General features: G+C 29.8%; 2 protein-coding genes across 6 annotated transcripts; both read right to left on the reverse strand.

The window, feature by feature from the left end:
• Window positions 1–9,844: 9,844 nt before the first annotated feature.
• LOC108344132 (PTI1-like tyrosine-protein kinase At3g15890) lies at window positions 9,845–11,791 on the reverse strand. Of its 2 annotated transcripts, none has more exons than XM_052866883.1 (5): window positions 11,714–11,791; window positions 11,291–11,449; window positions 11,033–11,186; window positions 10,600–10,862; window positions 9,845–10,485 (listed from the first exon to the last, which is right to left on the reverse strand). In XM_052866883.1, exons 2-5 carry the CDS (start codon window positions 11,344–11,346, stop codon window positions 9,984–9,986), a joined length of 975 nt encoding a protein of 324 aa, XP_052722843.1. In that variant the 5' UTR covers window positions 11,347–11,449; window positions 11,714–11,791; the 3' UTR covers window positions 9,845–9,983. The 2 variants fall into 2 exon arrangements, with proteins under 2 accessions (XP_052722843.1, XP_017438087.1); XM_017582598.2 differs by lacking the exon at window positions 11,714–11,791 and adding an exon at window positions 11,530–11,683.
• A 5,604-nt stretch (window positions 11,792–17,395) lies between these two features.
• On the reverse strand, window positions 17,396–20,394 carry LOC108345308 (transcription factor bHLH36). 4 transcript variants are annotated; one of them, XM_052866884.1, is made up of 5 exons: window positions 20,243–20,390; window positions 19,932–20,102; window positions 19,438–19,779; window positions 19,270–19,348; window positions 17,403–17,695 (listed from the first exon to the last, which is right to left on the reverse strand). In XM_052866884.1, exons 2-5 carry the CDS (start codon window positions 20,040–20,042, stop codon window positions 17,595–17,597), a joined length of 633 nt encoding a protein of 210 aa, XP_052722844.1. In that variant the 5' UTR covers window positions 20,043–20,102; window positions 20,243–20,390; the 3' UTR covers window positions 17,403–17,594. The 4 variants fall into 4 exon arrangements, with proteins under 4 accessions (XP_017439390.1, XP_052722844.1, XP_017439388.1 ...); XM_017583901.2 differs by having other exon boundaries at window positions 17,396–17,695; window positions 19,438–19,823; window positions 19,932–20,394; XM_017583899.2 differs by having other exon boundaries at window positions 17,404–17,695; window positions 19,932–20,389.
• Between the last annotated feature and the right edge of the window lie 637 nt (window positions 20,395–21,031).

Consider the following 21,031-nt stretch of genomic DNA (forward strand, 5'->3'; position numbering starts at 1 on the left):
ATACTCTGCAGAATTTTGTAAACTATAACCGAGAGTCAGTATTGACTGTTCAGTTTTCCTTTGAGCGTTCGTCTAAACTAAATTCTTCTTTTGGAGAGAAGTTCGTTCATGAAGATCGTTTTATAATATTAGATATATGTAAATGAGCGTTCGGCCTAAGTGTAGTTCTCCTTTAGGTTTCCTAAACAGTTTAGTTAATGTATACCATACTACTTAAAGTCGTAGATGTTATTGTTATTTTTCATTAAAAATAAGTGTGGGCAAGTGTGTGTGTGTGTATACATATATATATATATATATATATATATATATATATATATATATATATATATATATATATATATATATATATATATATATATATATATTCATTCATTCATTTTATAAGTTTAGTAGTGCTCGATCTTGGACCAAGCGTTCGGTCTCAGTAGCGCTCGTTCATGATAAGTACTTGGTCTTGGACCAGCGCTCGTTCAATAGTGTACGGTTTCTACAGGGCTCGGTCTTAAACCAAGCGTTCGATCTCGTTTCAGTAATCTATTTTTACCGTTTTTAAAATAAGAATTGTCAGGCAAACTCAATAGCGTTCGTTTCTTCATAGTATCTCATCAGTTATTAGTAAAATGTGTTAAACAGTTTTGGTCTTTAAAAGGTGTTCGGCCTAGAGTCTTAGTACTCGGCCTAGGCTTCGTGGCGTCCGATTTGAACTCTTAATGGTCAGTTTATTGAAGTAGATAAATTCGTAAATAGCGCTCGGTCACGTTAGTTTCTAGGAAGTGTTATTCCATTCGAACTTGTGCTAGGATGAGAAAGTGTGATCTTATTTCAGTTGAATGTATTGATGATGAAGTATAAGAGAATTTGAAATGTGATGCGAATTAAATAGTTTGGTTATGAAAGAGTATTCCAGGGAGGAATATCTCGGAAAGTGGTTATTTATTGGTAAAGTATGAATGTGGGCAAAACTTAGCGGGCGTTTATCCTGATATTCCATGATTACTCATTCTCACGTAGAGAGGAGTAAGTCATGTGTGGGAATGGCAGGAGGTCCTAGTCCATAAGGTTAACTTGGACGGAACAGATTAACCTCGGGTGACAGCTGTTGAGGGTATCCCAGTTACTACATCATCCGAGTGAACAAATGTCGTAGCTACACATGATTCATACAGTCCGAACAATCAGAGTCAAGTGGTCGGTTTATGTATGCCATGACGTATGAATTATGATTTGGTTGTTGTTTGATTTAATCACTAACATTGTATGTTTTTATTGAATCAATTAAATTACATAAGCTTACCCTATTTATCATTTTGTCTGTGTTGTACGTTTGATTGTTGTCCTGTTGCAATGATCATCCGTGTGGATGTGACCAGAAGGATAAAAGTTGTTGGAAGAAGCACTGGAAGAGGTGGAAGTGAAGGTCGAACATTAGAAACGTTTGGTTAGTTATTGGCCTCTTCTTTTGTAGGACCGTTCGTTATAAGTTTATTTTGTAAACCGTTCAGTCTAGTTGTGGCCATTGTACGGTTTTGAATTATGTAGTATTTTGTAGGGTCGTTCGGCCATAACTGTGCTTCCGATCTTTTGAAAGACTGATCTGTCATATTATTAATATGGGATTATTCTGGTATATGATTTATACTGTATTTTTGGGATGTTATATAAGAGTTACATTATTACTTTTAGATTTATTTTAAACCTTGCCTGTTTTAGACAATGAAAAGAGAAGAATTTATTTTTAAAACTCATACTAAATTTAAAAAAAAAACTAAATTCTTTTCAAGAAAAAATTATTTTCCGCATAATGGATATTACATCGCATTTTTCTATTGCTTTTTATATGCAAACCAACCATTCTCCCTCCTTTCTTTCTCTTTATTCCTTTATATGGAGAAAAAGAAATATTAGGGGATGACTCACTAACATTATTTACATTTTATATCTTTTCCTATTCAATGAATCTGTGCCTTTCCTTGACATTCTTTCTTTTCTTTTTTTCTTTTTCTTTTCCATTTTCCCAACAAAATCACAAGGAGAATTCGAGAAGTCAAAGTTGACCCATGGAAAGTTGAAAATTGAAGAATCAGTGACTTCCTTTTATCGTAAAATCTATACAAAGATTTTGCACAGTGAATTGTAGTTATATATGTAGTCATGAGCTACCCTACCTTTAGTCTTTCAAATAAATATAAACAAATAAATAAATAAATATATAAATATATATATATATATATATATATATATATATATATATATATATATATATATATATATATATATATATATATATATATATATACACGTGTGTGTGTGTGTCATCCCTAATGATACCCTAGGGTTAGAGAGACATCATAGGATGCATGTCCTCCTGCATACAATTATGAAACATATATAGATTTTTTTATGATACGAAATATGTGTAGTTAATTAATGTAACATGACTACACTCTATTGTTTTTACAATTTTTTTTTTAAATTTGCACTTTAGTTTCAAGTTGTATAACTTTGTTTATAAAGGAAGTTTATTTCAGTATATTTTCCGGAACTGTTCTGCGTAACAAGATTAAAATGTTTTACAAAATTAAAGATAATATTTATGTTTATCTTGAAAGTGTACATTGGGCTTCTTTTTACTACAATCGTACATTTTGTTTCTTTAAATTATTAAAATGGATAACTTTAAAATTTTCATATTTTTCATAAATATTGGCAAATTATGTATGCACCGCACAATTTTATTGTGAAAAAATTTGTGTACATGTTGAATGTCATATTTATTTTGTAGAATTTTTAGACAAAGAAAAAGTTAAGCAAGTCAATTAACACTGTATAATAAATATCTTATTGAATTAAGTCTAAGTCTTCACATTATTTTAAACATTTGAATAATTGTCAAAATATTCAGGTGAATTTGGGTAAGAGTAATGGTTAAAGCTCATAGTACTCATCCATCAAATGAGATTCACACAAGTTGGAGGAGAATCAAGCATACAATAAAAAAAAGTCTATCTTTGAGTCTCCTCGACTGTGACATACATGCTCATTCCTTTTAAACTATTAGAGATTGATGACATAATCATTGATATTACTCCCTATAATATATATCTATATGCTACACTTTGCATGTCACTCGTCAGTATCCTCTTGCTCCATCAAAGGTAGGCTATCACTTCAAACATCCTCTGCTCATACCAAATGGTGATCATTGCCAAAAATTTAAGCAAATCACACAGAGAATAGAAAACAAGCAAGTAAGGTAAGTTAGTGTACAAAGAAATTAACATATCATAATTCAATATAACAAATCAAAGATCAACATTCATAACATTCCATCAAACACATGATCACATCAAAATTTGTGTACATGTGACACAACTTCAATGTCATATTTGTTTTGCAGAATTTTTAAACAAAGAAAAAGTCAAGCAAGCCAATTAGCACTATATATATTTGATTGGATTAAGTCAAAGTCTTCACATATTATTTTGAACATTTGAATAATTGTCCAAGTATTCAGGTGAATTTGGATCAGAGTAACGCTTAAATCTCCTAGTACTCTCGTTTAGAATTTATCAAATGAGATTCACACACACAAGTTGGAGGAGAATCAAGCATACAATAAAAAGAAATCTACGTTTGAGTCTCCTCGACTGTGACATACCTGCTCATTCCTTTTACACTGTTAGAGACTGATGACATAATCATTGATATTACTCCCCCATAATATATATATATATATATATATATATATATATATATATATATATATATATATATATATATACACTACACTCTGCACGTCACTCGACGGTATCCTCTTGCTCCATCAAAGGGAGGCTATCACTTCAAACATCCTCTGCTCATACCAAATGGTGATCATTGCCAAAGATTTAAGCAAATCACACAGAGAATAGAAAATAAGCAAGTAAGGTAAGTTAGTGTACAAAGAAATTAACATTTCATAATTCAATATAACAAATCAAAGATCAACATTCATAACATTCCATCAAACACATGATCATATCAAAATTTGACCTCTAAACTAAATTATCTGGATATGATGCTGATATAGACTTCACTGAAGGTGTACACCCATAGTGGTATTTATACTTTATAGAGTTATAAATAATGATAACTCGATCTATTACCCATGAGTTTAATCTTCCACTCCTAAAACCCAAAGACTAGGGTAATTACCTCCTATTATTCTCTCGGTTACCTCTTTCAACTCTACATGAGTTGAATAATTGGTAAAGTATTATAATACCTACTTACTGAAGTCTCTCTATCTAACATTCACCACAACTTACTTAAACATACAATCTCTCCTTAAGATTTTTCTCACAACACATATCTTTAATTCTCATCATCGCATATATATATATATATATATATATATATATATATATATATATATATATATAGGATTTGCTAATTTATGTAAGGAGTTTTTTTAGTTGGTACATTTTAGCAAAGTGTACCAAGTTTTAGGTTACAAAAAAGTTCGTATTAAAAAAAAACCAACTTTAAATCCAAGGGTATTTTAATAATTTTAAAATTTAATTTAAAATAAAAAAATAAAAGATAGTTTTTTATCATCCTGATTGGTCCACGTGTATGAGAAATTATTACCTTTTATTATATTTTTTTAAAAGGTAGTTGTTTTTTAAAATAAAAAATAAAATAAAAGGTAATAACTACTCATATACGTGGACCAATCAGAATGATAAACAACTACCTTTTATTTTTTTTATTTTAAATTAAATTTTAAAATTATTAAAATACCCTTGGATTTAAAGTTGTATTTTTTTTAATAGGAACTTTTTTGTAACCTAAAACGTGGTACACTTTGCTAAAATGTACCAACTAAAAAAATCCCTTACGTAAATTAGAAAACTCATATATATATATATATATATATATATATATATATATATATATATATATATATATATATATATATATAATCCCATGAATATGGAGTATTACCAACATATGTATACTTATAAACCAGTTTAAACAACACTTCATTGATAAAATAACTAAGGAAATAAAAGAAAAAAGGTGTTAGGCCTTCAAAACTCTATTTCTTCTGAGATAATTGATTGTCTTACTTGATAATCGATTATTATAAAGAAATTTCAAATAAAGAACGAACTCTAACTGAAATAATTGATTATCAAATAGGATAATCAATTATTTCGGATAGATTTCAAGCCAAGAAAGATCTCTAACTTAGATAATCGATTATCAAGAAGGATAATTGATTATCCCAAAGAGTCTTAAAGAGAAAACAATTTGTTGACTGAGATAATCGATCATCTCTATTAGTTTTTTATAACAAATTTGATCTCATTATAATTTAAACTCATTCAAAAGACCAAATTAGTATCATTAGCATTGTATTTGATTAATGAACTTGTGTATAACTTAAATTAGAATACAATTATCTTAATTGCATATGAAATCAATGCATTTAGACCAAGTTAAGTATCCAAAAGCTCACACAATAATTCCTACTCTATAAAAACCATATTTTAGCAAAGTGAAAGGCCAACTAAGTCCTAAATAACCCAAAAACATATCACAAAGCTTCAAAATTTCTCCAAAGCCATTACTTTAGAATTTGACCTGTCAAAATCCCCATTTTGTGCCTAAAAAGTCACATTTCTTCTAACTCACTAACACATCAAAGTTCTCTAACAATTTATAAACTAAAAATAACTCAATCTACCTTCTCAAATTCATCAAACACAACTCTAACAAAGTTGAACAACCACACATTATCATTCATCAGATTTTTCAATCCACACCACTTTCACAAGCAACTCAACATACCAAAATTCTCATTTCAAACAAATTTTAGAAATCAATCACCACATCATCATACAAATATGAATTACAACATGTCTACCAATCAAAACCAAATAAACTAGCTTTTCTTACCTAGATGACGCTCTGACGATTCTAAAAACTCTAGAATTTCTCTTACAGCTCCGAGATCTCTATTCGTTCCTACAAATCCAAACAATTTAGTCAGAGCATACCTCTGTATCACTGATCAACATAAAGCCTTAGAGAAGACTTATACCTCCAAAAATGGAGAAAACTCCTTACATGCATAGACGTCTAGTTTCAAGGAAAAAAGCAAAAATCAACTTACTCTTTAGCTGAATTTAATTGGATAGAAAGGAAGATCTAGCCTCAATAATCTCTCAAAAAGTCTCTAATATTCAAATAGATGAGTAGATAGTTAGAATCTTTAAAGAGAATACAAAATAATTTTAAAGAGAATAATTTTAGAGAGTTAAAATTTTTTAGATAATAAAAGTCCTTATTAGAAAATTATATTTATACTTTCAATATTTTTGTAATAAAATAATAAAATATCACTATTTTAAAAACTCTATCACCTCTAATATTCAATTTTTGAAAATTTTACATGTATAAAATTAAATATTAATAAATAATATATAATTATTGAATAGTAGATAAAATAATATATTCAACAAAAATAAAATTTAAATCGATTTATATATTTTAAATTAATTTTATTTTTTAAAAGATGTATTTCCATTAAAAATTTATTTGATATCAAAAACAAAATAAATGAAAGTTTAACTTTAAAATAATGATAAAATGACACACATTTACCCTAATTTAACACACTAAAAAAATAAATTAATCATAAAAAATTAAATTTTTATAATTAAAAATAATAATAATATCAAATAAATATAAAACATGATATTTTTCTTAAGTTTATACGTTAAGAAAATAGAAAGTAAGTATAGATGATATAAAAGTATAGAGAAGAAGAGAGAGAGTATAATATTAAATGCAGTGGAAGGTACTTTAGAGGCCGACAAGTTACATCAAATTCTGTTGCATGGAGATGACATGGTGTTGTTGTAGAGACTGAATCAACATGAATTTTGGGGTTTGATCCCTATTAGCAGCAGTAGCACACTACTACTATATAGCAGCAGGAGGAGGAGGAGCAACAGCAGTATCAGAATAGCAGCAACTCGTGACTGCTACAACAACATGCCATATCCCATCTCACTCTTCTCATCTCTCCCTTTCTCATAAAGCTGCAACAATCCATCCATCGAGCTGTATGCCACTCATGCACACACATACACATATGTACAAATCTAAACTAAACAATCTCTGACCTCATCCTTCCCTTTTTCTCTCTTCACTCCTTTCTTGCATTGCATTTCTAAAACCGTTAGCTATAGAAACATCACACAACACAAAACACTACACAGAATGAATGGCATATGCTGCTGCTGCTGCTTCACATCAGAAGAAGAATTCAATTCTCTCTCACTTTTCTCCTAAGACCTACCCTTCTTAGGCCGGCTCCAACCTCTTCCCCTACACTCTCTCTTCTCTCTCTTCTCTCTCTTCTCTCTCTTCATCATAATACTATATTTGTACTCACACACAGTCACAGTCACGGAGACAGATGCCCACATTCATTTTCAAACTTTACTTTTCCTTCTACTTTTTAATATTTTTTCATTATCTTATTATAATACTTTAGAGGATTTTATATTGAATGTTTTGTTGGTGTGTCTGTAATAAAAGAATTGTCCTAAAGAGAATAATCGTAAAAAAAAGTGTCCTATGTATTTTGTTGCACAACGTCTATGTTGTGTTTTGTGTGTTACGATGAGTATATAGGCAACGGATATTTAGGTGACTAGAATTCCCAGCTACAACACTCGTGTTATTTATATAGATTTGCTTACCCTAGTCACTAGGAATCATTGCTTCATTCATATGTTGGGATTTGGGAGAATAAAGCTGTTGCCACTTCCTATTTGGCTTCTTCCTCTTGGCTTATAATGCTTATACTACACCCTTAACATTTTTTCTTCTTCTAAATTTCTCACTTTCCTTCTCATCAATCTTAATAATCAATAAAATCACTCCTCCGTGTAATTTAGCTTATTATTGCAATTTCTTATATGATAAAAAAATAATTTGAGTTTATTATTATTCGGTTTAATAGATATATTAAACAATGCAGTTTAATAAAAAAATTTAATCTTTTTTATTATGAAAATAGTCTAACTCTATATCAAATTAGGTTATACCCATGTATTATAATTAAATTTTAGTAATTTGTGACTTAATTATTATTTATTATTTTGTTATTATTTATTATATTATTATTATATTCAGATATGATTTCAATAAAAATATAGACTCACACTTTATTACGTTGATCCTAATTCTGTAAATATAATTAGTATTATCTGAAAAATTTGTTTCATAAACACTAATACATATAATATAATTTATGTAAAAGTCTTTGTTCTCTGTCAACAACTAAAAGAATTGTTAGAATATTGTTATATGTTTATAAGTTCGCTTTAAGATTAAGATAAAAATAAAATTTTATTTATTTGTATTTCTGATAATTAAATAAAATTGAAAAAATATAAATTTTAGTGGATTAACCTGTCTAAAAACATAAAACTGGACTCCTTATGGATTGGACTAAACTAAAAGAGTAAACCTCAAATAAATAAAAAGTTCTTTATAATGACATGTTTGCATAAACACTTCTAAAAAGAAAAAAAAAGATTGTGAAATTTTTCCAGATTAACTTATATGTAAAATAATTTTAATTTATAATAAATTTCTTTACTTTTATTTTTCTTTCTTATAAATATAAAAGAAAAATTTGTTCACACATACCTAAAATCATACATAACATAGCTAAAGTTTTAGATGAATACTTTGTTGAAGTTAACCCTGTGTTTAAACTGTTTGAAGCATGGGCTATTATCTCAGGCCCAGATAAAAAGACTCAATGGCTCTAGCAATTTACAAACCTTTTTCTTTTATTACATATTTTCACGTTTTTACTTTCTTACATTTTAGAAAGTAATTTGTAAACTACGTTTTTCCATTTTTATGTTTCCAAAATGTTAAAAAAATAAAAATATGTATCGAAAGTACGTTTCAAGATGTAAAAACCCAAAAAAAAAAGTTTTAGGCGTCAAATCTCGAAGTACTCTCTATACATCCTATATTATTCTTTCTATAACACATTCTATTTTGTTAACGTTTCACACAATAACTTTCAGAATATAAAAAGAAAAAGAATGTTCCAAAATGTACTTTTCAAAATGTAAAGAGAATATTTTAAAAAGTACTTATTATAATACACTTATATCGTTTCACATTTTAGAAAGTACTTACTCTGCCGACCATGAAATAAAAATAAAATGTCATCTTAAATAAAAGAATTAAAATGGTAATGCGGTTAGCAAAAGATGGGAGTCTAAATAGAAGTCCTCGAATTCAGCCCCGATTTTCAGCTCCAGTTTCAGTTCATAGGCCCAGTTTCTTACTTCTAATGTCATTGAGGTTTTTTTTTTATAAAAATAAAATAATTCACACTTTTACCATTTATTATCTTTATTTAATTGTACTAGATTCAATAATCTTCATAATTTAAGAATAGAAAATAAAATTTAATATTTTTTCTTTTAAAATAGACTCTAAAATTACATAGAATAATGCTCTATAATCTTTCACAAACAATTTTCCAATCTTCTCTCTCTACTACCTCTTTTTCACCTAATAAATATTAAATACACATAAAACGTTCAAGAAGATTGTTTTGAGAAAATTAAATACGAAGTTGCAACCCCTAAGAACATAAAAAAAGGTCATATATAGAATTGCGAATATAGAGTTATAACCCCAATAGATTCTACACTACAAAACCTAGTCCTGTGATTTTACCACACCTACACACATTAAAGGGCCACTCAAAAGATACCTTAAATTTTGACAAATTTAATTAATGCAAATCTCATTTTCTCAAACAGAAAGATGCATAATTAATAAATATCAGAATAAAAGAACAAAGAAATTATATCACTTTATACACATCACTTTGGTACTTTTCTTTCTTAACTTTGACTGTTTCATATCAGTCTGATCATAGTAAAAAATTAAGTGCTCCCTACACCATTCTTGAGCCAATTGACGACCTCTTTCATGTTAGGCCTCTTATCTGCGCTAGTATCAGTGCATCTAAGAGCTATTGTGGTCACATTTTTCAACTGCTGCAAATCAAATCTCCCCTTCAGTTTTGGATCTGCGATATTGCCGAAGAGACCTTTGTTGACAAATGGTGTGGCCCATTGAACAATATCCCTTTTCACTCCTCCAGGAAATTTCTCAATGGGTTTCTTCGCACTGATGATCTCCAACAGTAAAATTCCAAAGCTGTAAACATCACAACTCTCAGAAACTTTTCCCCACATAGCATATTCTGGTGCCAGATATCCTAGGGTGCCTTTAACCTTTGTAGTCATATGGGTCACACCATCTGGTACCAGCTTTGCAAAACCAAAATCAGCAACCTTAGATTGGAATTCAGAATCCAGAAGAACATTGCTCGCTTTTATATCTCTATGTATGATGTGAGGAGTTGACTCATGGTGCAAATACCTTATCCAGAAACAAAAAACATATTCACAAACATCAGTTGTGTCAATTGTGTTGGTTGAATAATGTCAAGATTTTTGGAACCATGAAAGACAAATATGGAGAAGTTAAACTTACAATAAACCTTCAGCAGCTCCAATTGCTATGCTCATTCTTCTCGCCCAATCTAACTGACATTCCTTGGCAAGTGGACCATGCAAATGTGTGAGCAAGCTATGATTAGGCATGTAATCATACACAATCAACCTTTCATCTCCTCCTGCATAGAATCCTCTCAACCCCAACAGATTCTTATGCCTCACTCTTCCTAATACTTCCACTTCCACTGCAAACTCCATTTCTGCTTTCGCAGTCATTGTCTTCAATCGCTTCACTGCAATCTGCAGATTTTAAAATCTGTTCAAACCCTCATATTTTATGCAGTATACATCAGTTCATGTTTAAACCAAAAACTGACACGATGCAGATTTAAATTTGTCCATTCAACAGAAACTATGTCATGCTTAAACTTTTTATATATATATATCAAACAAAAGTTCAGATATTTTGCCTGAACTCCTTTACTTGTTCGACCAAAATATACACTGCCAAATCCACCCTCTCCAATCTTATTATCTTGATGAAAGTTGTTTGTGGCTCTAAGCAACTCCTTCAAGGTGTACATTTCCCATGGATAATCCCTATTGTTCTTCTTCCTAGCAATTCTGGTAAAAAGAAGAAAAGAAAAAAAAAAAAACAGATATATTAACTGAAAACCTAAAATTATGATAACTCACGCATGAAAATTAAGCAGATATAAAAACCGTACTGAATTTTGCTTTGCCCTTCGTCTGAGAGGAAACAACAGTATTGCTTCAAGTTCATTGTTTGAAGGAAGAATCTTTAGAATCTTAGTTCAGTTTGACAGAAGAGAAAGTTGGAAGGGTTGAAGTTAAAAACAAAATGAAAGATAGGCTCAACTCAAACCCTGCAAGAAAGAAGCATAATAATGTGAACCGGCAAATGCAAAGAAGACAGAAGATGTTTATGGTATCGACAAGGGACTACCTTGGAAGTCAAGGTCGCTTAAGGTTAATATAAACAAATTCTGTGTATATTTTATGCATCAAATTGTGGCCTATGCCATTGTTTGCTAGCATTCGTTAAGCTTCATTTTTCATTGGAATTGTCACATTTTATATTACTTTTCGTGTGAGCTTAATTATTACAACAATGCACCAATTCGTCTTACTTCTTGTATAGAAAAATTGATGGTCCTGTTAGAGCTTGAGTTGGATAATTTTCACCAATGGAAAGTGATGATGTCACTGCCATCCCAACTTTTTATCAACGGCGGAAATTTGGCAATGGAAGTAGATTCCATGTTTGGTGTATACTAAGAAGATTTTTAATTCTGTAAATTTCTTGGTATTTTTCAGTTGGAAAAATGTCTCAATCAAGCACAGTATATAGCTCTTACCCTTTCACACTCTTAAGCATACAACAATTTTGTTTTCGTAGTATTAATAAGTGGATATCTAATCCTCGTATACCAGTTTTTTAGAGTGAGAATTGTTAAGAAGTAAGTTTAAAAGACCAATTTTTAAATAAATATTGTCTTTACTTTTATACTTTAAATTAATTTTATGGAATTTTCAAATTTTATGAGCAGTCAGAAGAGTTTTTTTTCTTTTTTCTTTTATCTGATAAAGGAGGCTAAAGGGTCATTACGTGTTACAATGGTGTGGAAATTCCAGGAAAGTCTCTTCGTAGTAAAATTTACGAGAAAGGTTAAAGTAACACGGAATATGATTAATATATTCTATTTGTTATATTATAAGAATAATCATACTTTCATAATATTTTAATATTATTTATGTTTTATTTTGTGATTGGTTCATGTTAGTGTTTATAATTATTATTATTATTAATTTGAAGTAATTTTGGACCAATCATAATAACAAGTAAACGATGTTAAAATATTGTTAAATATCATTATCATATTATAATTTTGTCAAATATTAATATTTGAGAAAAGAAGTGACGTGACAGACATTTTCCAATAATAAAGCCACCAACTATAGTAACTGGTCTGATTATTAAAAAAAAGGAAGAAATATGGTATTAGAGATTAAGTTAAACGAATCATTTGGTTTAGCTATTATTAACACTTATCATGCGTCTAATCAGAAGTTGAGTCGTTGACCTTTTAATTTCTTTGCCGTTTTGACTAGTTTTGCCCTTCATGTCACTACTTATTCACATGAATTCATTGGGTTAAATTAATATGCAGACTTAAATACGTTTTAAATTCCCTAATAATTTAGTTCTTAAGTTTATTTTTTCATTTAATGTTTTAAATAACCTTATCGTTATTATAATGATATCAAAACTAAATGAAAAGAAGGATTATATTATATGTATTTGAAACATTTCTAGAAATAAGATTCTTTTAGGAATTAAAAAGAATCATATATAATTTGTTCCTCTTATATTTTCCATTTTTATCACTTTTATTATTGAGATTTTTGTAAAAATAAGAAATATTTTGTTTCTACAAATAAATTAATGTCTCTAAGCTAAGTTTAATGAACTATTTGCTAACAATCAGTTGGGAGTAAATTAAAATCTAAATTGAAAGTAAATAAAATCTTGGACATTAATTTTGGAGACTGGTTCAATGTCTAATTTAGAAATTTCTTCAATAACAATAAAATATAATTTAAAAACTAGCAATCCTTCTTTCTAAAAGAGTTCCTGTAATGACTGAATATCTTGTCTTTAATAAAATTCCTGTAGAAAAATAGAAAATAATATTATTCAATTTCGGATTATAATTATAAGAAATATTTTAGTGTGTAACTACATTACTTCTCTTGAAGGTGAAGTGTTATTTGTCAATAGTAAAATAAAACTGTCTTTGTAGATGCATGTCGATACGTACAGCTTCAGTAACACCACACGTAAACAAATTAATAATTTCAATTTTCTTATATAACCTAAAACACATGGCCAACTTGTTAACCCAGATTATGAAAATCTGAGACATGTTAAATATATATATATATATATATATATATATATGTATATATATATATGACTAATTATTTAATTATGTGAAAACAGTGGCTTTCGGTTCCTACAAAAGCCAAAGTAAATTAGAGTGACAAGTCAAACACTGTCTAGAGAAGACTCCTTATGAATGGTATATTTTTATAACTTTAATTATCAAATTTAACATCTTGAAAAAATTATTCATAATATTATATAGAGAGACAGATAACACGAAAAAAAAGGTTACTATGGCCGGAGAAATAGCTACCACAATTTCACAATATAATAAATAGTTATTGAATACGAAGCTTTATTAAAAATATAATTTCACATAATTATCCTTTATTAAAAATTCATGTAATCGAAATTAGAATAATTTATTCTTCTTTAACCGATTCCAGTCCCTCATCTGATAACTATAACAGTAATAATAATAATATATAATAATAAAAAAAAAAGTATTGCTTAATTAATATATATGAAAGATTTGCCCATTCTTTTTCCAAAGAGATGAAAAGAATGGATGCTGACGTTGAGGACGTGCAAGGTGGAATCCAAAACCATATTGGCTAATAATTCTCATTGGCACGAATAGCTTCTATTAGAGTCTTTATTTATTTAATTTAAATATAATGTTTAAACTTTGAGTAAGAAACTTCTAGACAATAGAATACATATAGTACCATTTTATAATTCCACTAATTTCGTTTACCAATGGCAGAATCAACTATGAAGTTTTCTCAGCATTTATAAAATTATGAAGACAGCTATTGGGTTTCAATTAAGGGAAAGGCCAAGAGAAGAACTCATGATAAAATAAATATAATGGTCTCTTCCTACTTCAAATGCAATAAGAACAAATGCTTTATATTCCAAATTTTACTAACTTACTTTTAAATTTAATTAAACTCATTCACCTGCTTCAAGAAAGTTGATGTGAAAAATTGTTTTATTTCATTATTAATGTGTGTTACCTAATGCTTTTTAGTCTTTTAAGATGGAAAAGAAAAGGAAAGTAAAGACTACCTAGGTCTAGCAATAAAGTATACGTAGGTCTAGAGAATTTATTTCACATTAAAATGGTAACTTTTTTTGGTTATGTATATGTATATATAAAATTATAATGAATATCATATCCGGGTGCTTTTGTAACTGATTGAACTGTTTTCATTTTCTTAAAAGAGTATTTTAGTTTTATTTCAATTTATACATATTTTTAAAAGAAATTATCATTTTTTAAATATATAAAAAACGAAATATTTTTCCTACTTTTTTTCATAAATACAACCTATAATTTTACCTGGTTTAACTCAATATAAGTTGGATTGAATCATGCTTGCATTACTTCATTAATTTGATGGGTTATCTTCAGCACTGTTTGGGTCAATTTTGCTGCACTATTTGTTTATTGGTGTATGAACCAGTACAATTTTCCTCGGGGAGTTGCTCCCTCCACCCCCACACGTCTCTTTCTCCACCTCCCCAATTTTCTAAAATGCCAATTATATCTTTCTAAAATGACAATTATATCCTCAAAAGTTAAAATTTTTTATTTTTATTATTTTATTATTTTAATTTATTTAAAACTTCTGATTTACTTCCCTCTGCACCTCTTCCTCTCTTCCATTTCCGTTTACCTTTCTCTCTTCCGTCAAGCTTCTTCTCCATTTCTCCATTTCCGTTTATCATTTTCTCTTCAAGCCTCATCAACCTTTCACTTCTATTTCTCCATTTCTTTCTTCTTACCATATATAACATTTAAAATTATAAATTTAAATATAAATTACTGTAAATAAAATAAACAAATAAAATAAAAACGAAACGTAAAAGGAACACTGCCTCTGGACGGATGACATCCTTCAACGGATGTCAACATCCGTTTAAGGCAAAACGGATGTCGACATCCGTTTCGCCTTAAACGGATGTTGACATCCGTTGAAGGATGTCATCCGTCCAGAGGCAGTGTTCCTTTTAGGTTTCGTTTTTATTTTACTACGTTTTGCGGCTCATGCAAGGATTATAGGCTTGGATATTCAAAGGATTATTGGAAGTATGGGAAGGGTTTAGGGTTTAGAATTATAGGAAGGATTATGACTACGTACCTGGAGAGGAACCACGACAAGGACACTACACCATAAACGCACTGCACCACGTATTGCACCGAGAACAAGAGGAAGATTGCTTGATAATTCTTTTCACGATCACCAAGCTTTGCAGAAAAATATTTTACTCATACAAGGAACTACGTAGGTTATCAGTGAAATATGTTATAAATGAATAAAATTAAAAAACAATAATTTTAAAAATAAAATTTTACTGAGGGGCAAAATAGTAAAGGAAAGGTAGAGGAAGGGGCAAAAAAGTAAAGGGGAGGTGGAGAAAGAGATGTGTGGGGGTGGAGGGAGCAACTCCCTTTTCCTCGTAGTGCAATATCACTTGGAGGCCCAAACAAAGACTAAACTAGATTTTGTCCAATAATAAAGCCAGCTAATAAGTCCACAAACCAACTTTAGGCCCACTTATAATAATAATAATTATTATTTATTATTATTACTATTGTTACCGTTATTATTAATGAATACAAGTTACAGGAGAGGGAGAGAGACAGAAGATATAACGATGCAAATAAGAATATATATATATATATATATATATATATATATATATATATATATATATATATAACGTAAAATTAGATATTAATATAGATAATTCAATAGGAGATGGAACAATAAATTTAACACACAATAAGTTTTGTTATAATAGAGTCTACTTCATGATATAATCATGTTAAGAAATAAATTTTAACTTTAATTTTATCTAATAAAACTAGTTTGTAAGATATCATTTAAACTCATTTATATATAACAAATCGCCGTAAAATATTCAAAATATATATATATATATATATATATATATATATATATTTTGAATTGACGAGGTTTGAAGAAGATTCGAGGTTATAAATCCATAATTTTGTTGGGGACACTAGAACTGTATTATGTGGACTTTGTTTATTTTAGTATATATCCCCACCTACTTCGAGGCTTCCCTACATCATATGTATGAACAGTTGCTCTTCCATGCTGTTGAATTAAATACAATCAATGAAGATGGTAAGAAAGGTGATTGAGAAAATCAATTTGGATGAATTCCAAGATCTACGTGGAGGCTGGAAGAACATTGACCCTGGCCTTAGACACTGTTCCATTAATATGGCAGTGGACCAGTAGGGACTAGCTACCTGCTACGCCTATCTGGTTCTGATTCAGTTTCACGATTTGTGGACCAAATTTATTTCGCTATGTTTTCGCCTTACCAGCAACACTGCAAAACAAAATCTGATACTGGCATACTAATTAATAACATAATTATGTACTAAAGCTGTTTTTTAGTGCTACATGGAGAAAACTATAATGTTTGTGATGCTTTTTTAAGTAACTAAGTACAATGAACTGAAGGAGGATCGAATACTAATCGAGTGAAGTTCATCCAAAATAATTTTACTTTTGGACCACATGTAGGTAGTTCAATATTATGGAGGAAGATACTGGATGAATTAGAAATTATAAACACGTATAAGGTTGATTATGTTTGTGTGCTTTAGGCAGATTTTGGATAATTGCAGGATCATACTTATTCCACTACTTTATGAAATGAGTCCATAAACACTGAAGATGTGATCCACAATAATGCATTTAAAGCAGTGCAGCGAAGATTAGCTTAGTTGTCACATCTTCGCTTATAATGATTCTGATTATAATTCCTGATTAATAAAATAATTGGATAATGCTGGTTTCATATCTGCTAAATACAGTTGCTTTGATACTCGACCAGTTTATTTTTCGCATAATGGACCAAGGATATACATGAATACAATCACTTAAATGGAAATGGTTTTGAACTAACTCTTAAAACAAATTATTATCCAACTTGAGGGAATATTACCTCTTACTTTTTCTTTCTGCTTTCGTAGTGTCTTTTGAAGATAATCGTGTTTGAGTTTAACCATTAAATATAAATATATTTTACCAAACTATGCCTGCTTCAAAACCGGCACTCGGTAATACAAAACCTAGCTATATCATCAACATCTTGGTTACATCCTTAAAATCATGGTTCCACTTGATCAACCACTGTCTCTGGCCAGCTGGAGAAATTGGTTGGACCATGCTTATAACTGTTAGGGAGGTGCAATAAAGAGAAAGTGAGGGACCAACATATTTATGGTTTAACTGATCATATAGCAGATGTTGAATCACAGGCTGCAGCATATGTGCCCGTCAAGAAAAGCACAGGAAAAGGAGCTAGGAATGAGTAAATCATCCAGTCAATGGCTATGATTTCTGATTGATTTACATAATTTAATTTTTATGCAAACCCACATAGAATACTCATAAATAATGTACACTCCAGAGGTTTTCTATTCAATAATGAAACAGAAAAGTATGCAGAAGGCTAGATTGCTATCTTCAATTACAATTTATCAGTTTCAATTAAATGTCTATTCTTTTCCAATTTGTGAGCTGCATGAGTTTCTCGAAATAGTTTAAGTTTTATTATATTTCAACAATACTTTTCCTCTTGTTTTTCCTTACTAATTAAGTACTATGAAATTCACCTGCTTCCGTATTCTCAAAATATTATTAGTAACACTTCAATAATACATTTAATTTACTAGCTATACCTTCAAAACAATTTTTCTTTCAATATTATGGCCCTTCATACATTGTGTTTTATGTACATTTATGGCTTCTGTTTCTCATGATGCATCACTAATATTCATGTGTCTATTATCACTCTTACTAGGTATTTGTGTGTAGATATATAAATGAAGCTATCAATTCTATCGAAAAAATAGTGTAGAATCTGGCATGCTCTCTTCATTTCCGTTAAAGATCAAAGTGTTTTTTGTATGCGATAGAAAAAGAGACTACGTAGAACAATATAATTGTTACAAAAAATGCTACTGAGTAGAGAGAAACAAAACTTTGACGTAAATAAAGACTTTGCGCTGCCAAAATGGAAACCAAATTCAAATTTTGTCTAAACTATCACTATCTGATAGCTAATGCAGTTATTGTTGGAACTAAAGTGAAAGAAACGAAGAACATTCTAATACTTGATTGCTGTATTGATGCAGAAGAAAATAGCAAGGTTTTAAAATGTAGTTGTTGAGTGAAAGTTTATAAAACCATAAAAACCTAGACATTATCAATGCAGTGGCAGGCTCTTAATTAAAACCATGTTAAGTAATACTGCCCCATGTTTAAAGAAAATGATTTGGCAATTAAAAAATGGCAATTGTAAGAGTTAAATGCAGAAACGTGCATACAAAACATTGAACATCATTATGAACTCTATCCATGTTTGTGACCTTCATGAAATTGAATCGTCAACTAGCTAAATTGAATCGTCAACTAGCTAAATTGAATCGTCAACTAGCTACCCTTCGTACTGCACCAACAATTGTGGCAGATAAAGTACAACTTTTAACAAGTTCACTTCTGTACAAATCACTCAAGTTAAGGGTATATGCAATAAGAAACATCCGAATGAATAATATTTTAATTTTTCCCAAGATATTAGCAATTTTCAGGTTCAGGCAAAGTCTCTTGCAAACCTGCAAATGGTTAAATGATGGTGACCATACTGGTGTTATTTGAATATTCAGAAAATAAAGCAAACAAAAAATCTTTTGTGAAGAACACAAAACATTTTACACTAGAATGTTGTGTAACTTCTGCTACTTACTTGAAGATGATAATGCCTCCGTAATCTTTATTTGCAGTTCAGAGTAATCAGTGTCAATCATATTAGAATGATTGGGATCCTTCAGATCAGTTTATACAGAACGAAACAATAATGATCAGTTTCAAAACCGTTACCATAATGCTCAATGGAAAATAAATTGACATGTACCTCTGATTGTATGGTATGTATGAATCTACCATCTCTTCTGATGGAAGTAGTGTTGACCACGTTAAGTCCTTCTTTATGCAGAATGTCCAATAATCTTGACATGGGAAACGCACTTTTCCTGAAGCTATGACTGCAAATAATCTCAAGGCCCCCAGGGAAAGGATGAACAAGAACCAAAGGTGGAAGATGAGTGGCAGAAGAGCTTTCATTCTCAATGCTACTCAAATTATTAGACACCTTCAACAACGCATCCCTCTTTTCTTGCAATTGCTTTACCTTATCTTGAAGGTGGTTGATGTAATTCATAGCCTCATGCACATGATCTGAGGTTGAACGCTTTCCCTGATGATGGTCATCAAGACATGGAATAAAAGCACCCCTAATGACTAGTGTGTTTCAAATTTCAATTACTCTTAAATTCCAACAAGAAAGAAGAGAAAATTAAAGAAACAAACAGTTTCAAAGACAAGTTGTTGTCCGAAGAAGATGCTTACCTTAATATACTCTAAAGGCAGAAGCGATCTGAGGTTGTTGCAGAGTTTTCCCATCTCTTGCCTTCTTTGTCTTTCAGTTTCCTTATGCATCCACTTCTTGTTTTCATCCATGGCTCAATCTTCTTTCTCATTTGACATGCATCAACATTGCATCAGAGGACCATACAAGATCTGATGATGTTATTAAACAGTTAAATAAGTTTGAGAGAGAATAACGAGCAAATTAAAACTGAAAAGATGAAACTATTGATGACTGGGAGTGGAGAGGTTCATGATTGTGTATGGTAGCTTTTTGGGGGTGGCGAAGATACCAAAACAAGAAAATCAAGTGTAGGTAGTTGTTAGGGTTTGAGACTACTTTCCATTCTCCTGATATGCTATAGGATTCTGAAATCCTTCACACATAAGATTAGAATCCATCCATATCAGTACTCATATTTATGTTTCCTTTTTCTTTGGTGGGACACAGTGTTTCCTGTCTTTTTTGAATGTGAATAATCATCACACTATATGTTACTTGCTTTCCTTATTTAAGATTGGAGGTACAAATTTTTGGTAGGTAGGTTAACTTAAGCTTTTTTACCTTCAAAATGAAAAGGGATAGATTTTTTTTTGTCAAAAAAGAGTAGTTGAAACTGATACTATGAGGAAGTTTTAAATCAGATTAACACTCTATATATATATATATATATATATATATATATATATATATATATATATATATATATATATATATATGTTAATACATATAGCTTTTAACTCTTTTCCCTTTCTCTCATTATAATATTATTATTGTTGTGCTTCTGATTAACTGAAGTGACCATAGCTCTTGTTTTTGTTGGTACAGAACAGACAATGATGGGATCGATTTCAGTAGAAAGTAATGCTTAAATCCATAGGATTCATTGTTAACAGGGAGCATTTATTTAGACATCTATTAAATATTTTATCCATTTTTTGCTATCACATTATGTTAGCGTATATAATTTACTGCCCATTGATATTTCAGTTAAATATATTCTTATTGCTTAGCTATTTTGAAGTCCATCCACCTTTCAAGTTCGCTAAAAAAAAATTCTCTACAACTTAATTAATCTACT

The sequence above is a fragment of the Vigna angularis genome, chromosome 8, assembly GCF_016808095.1.
Source record: "Vigna angularis cultivar LongXiaoDou No.4 chromosome 8, ASM1680809v1, whole genome shotgun sequence".
NCBI classification, from domain to species: Eukaryota; Viridiplantae; Streptophyta; class Magnoliopsida; order Fabales; family Fabaceae; genus Vigna; species Vigna angularis.

What these genes read in the sequence shown, in the direction of transcription:
- LOC108345308 (XM_052866884.1), bottom strand. Translation starts at nt 20,042, where the DNA reads ATGGATGAAAACAAGAAGTGGATGCATAAGGAAACTGAAAGACAAAGA. An exon ending in TGCCTTTAGAGTATATTAAG is followed by an intron (nt 19,780 to 19,931) that starts GTAAGCATCTTC and finishes GACCATCATCAG; the next exon opens with GGAAAGCGTTCAACCTCAGA. An exon ending in GGAGGCATTATCATCTTCAA is followed by an intron (nt 17,696 to 19,269) that starts GTAAGTAGCAGA and finishes CCTCCCTAACAG; the next exon opens with TTATAAGCATGGTCCAACCA.
- LOC108344132 (XM_052866883.1), bottom strand. Translation starts at nt 11,346, where the DNA reads ATGAACTTGAAGCAATACTGTTGTTTCCTCTCAGACGAAGGGCAAAGC. An exon ending in GAAGGGCAAAGCAAAATTCA is followed by an intron (nt 11,187 to 11,290) that starts GTACGGTTTTTA and finishes TCTTTTTACCAG; the next exon opens with AATTGCTAGGAAGAAGAACA. An exon ending in GAACAAGTAAAGGAGTTCAG is followed by an intron (nt 10,863 to 11,032) that starts GCAAAATATCTG and finishes TAAAATCTGCAG; the next exon opens with ATTGCAGTGAAGCGATTGAA.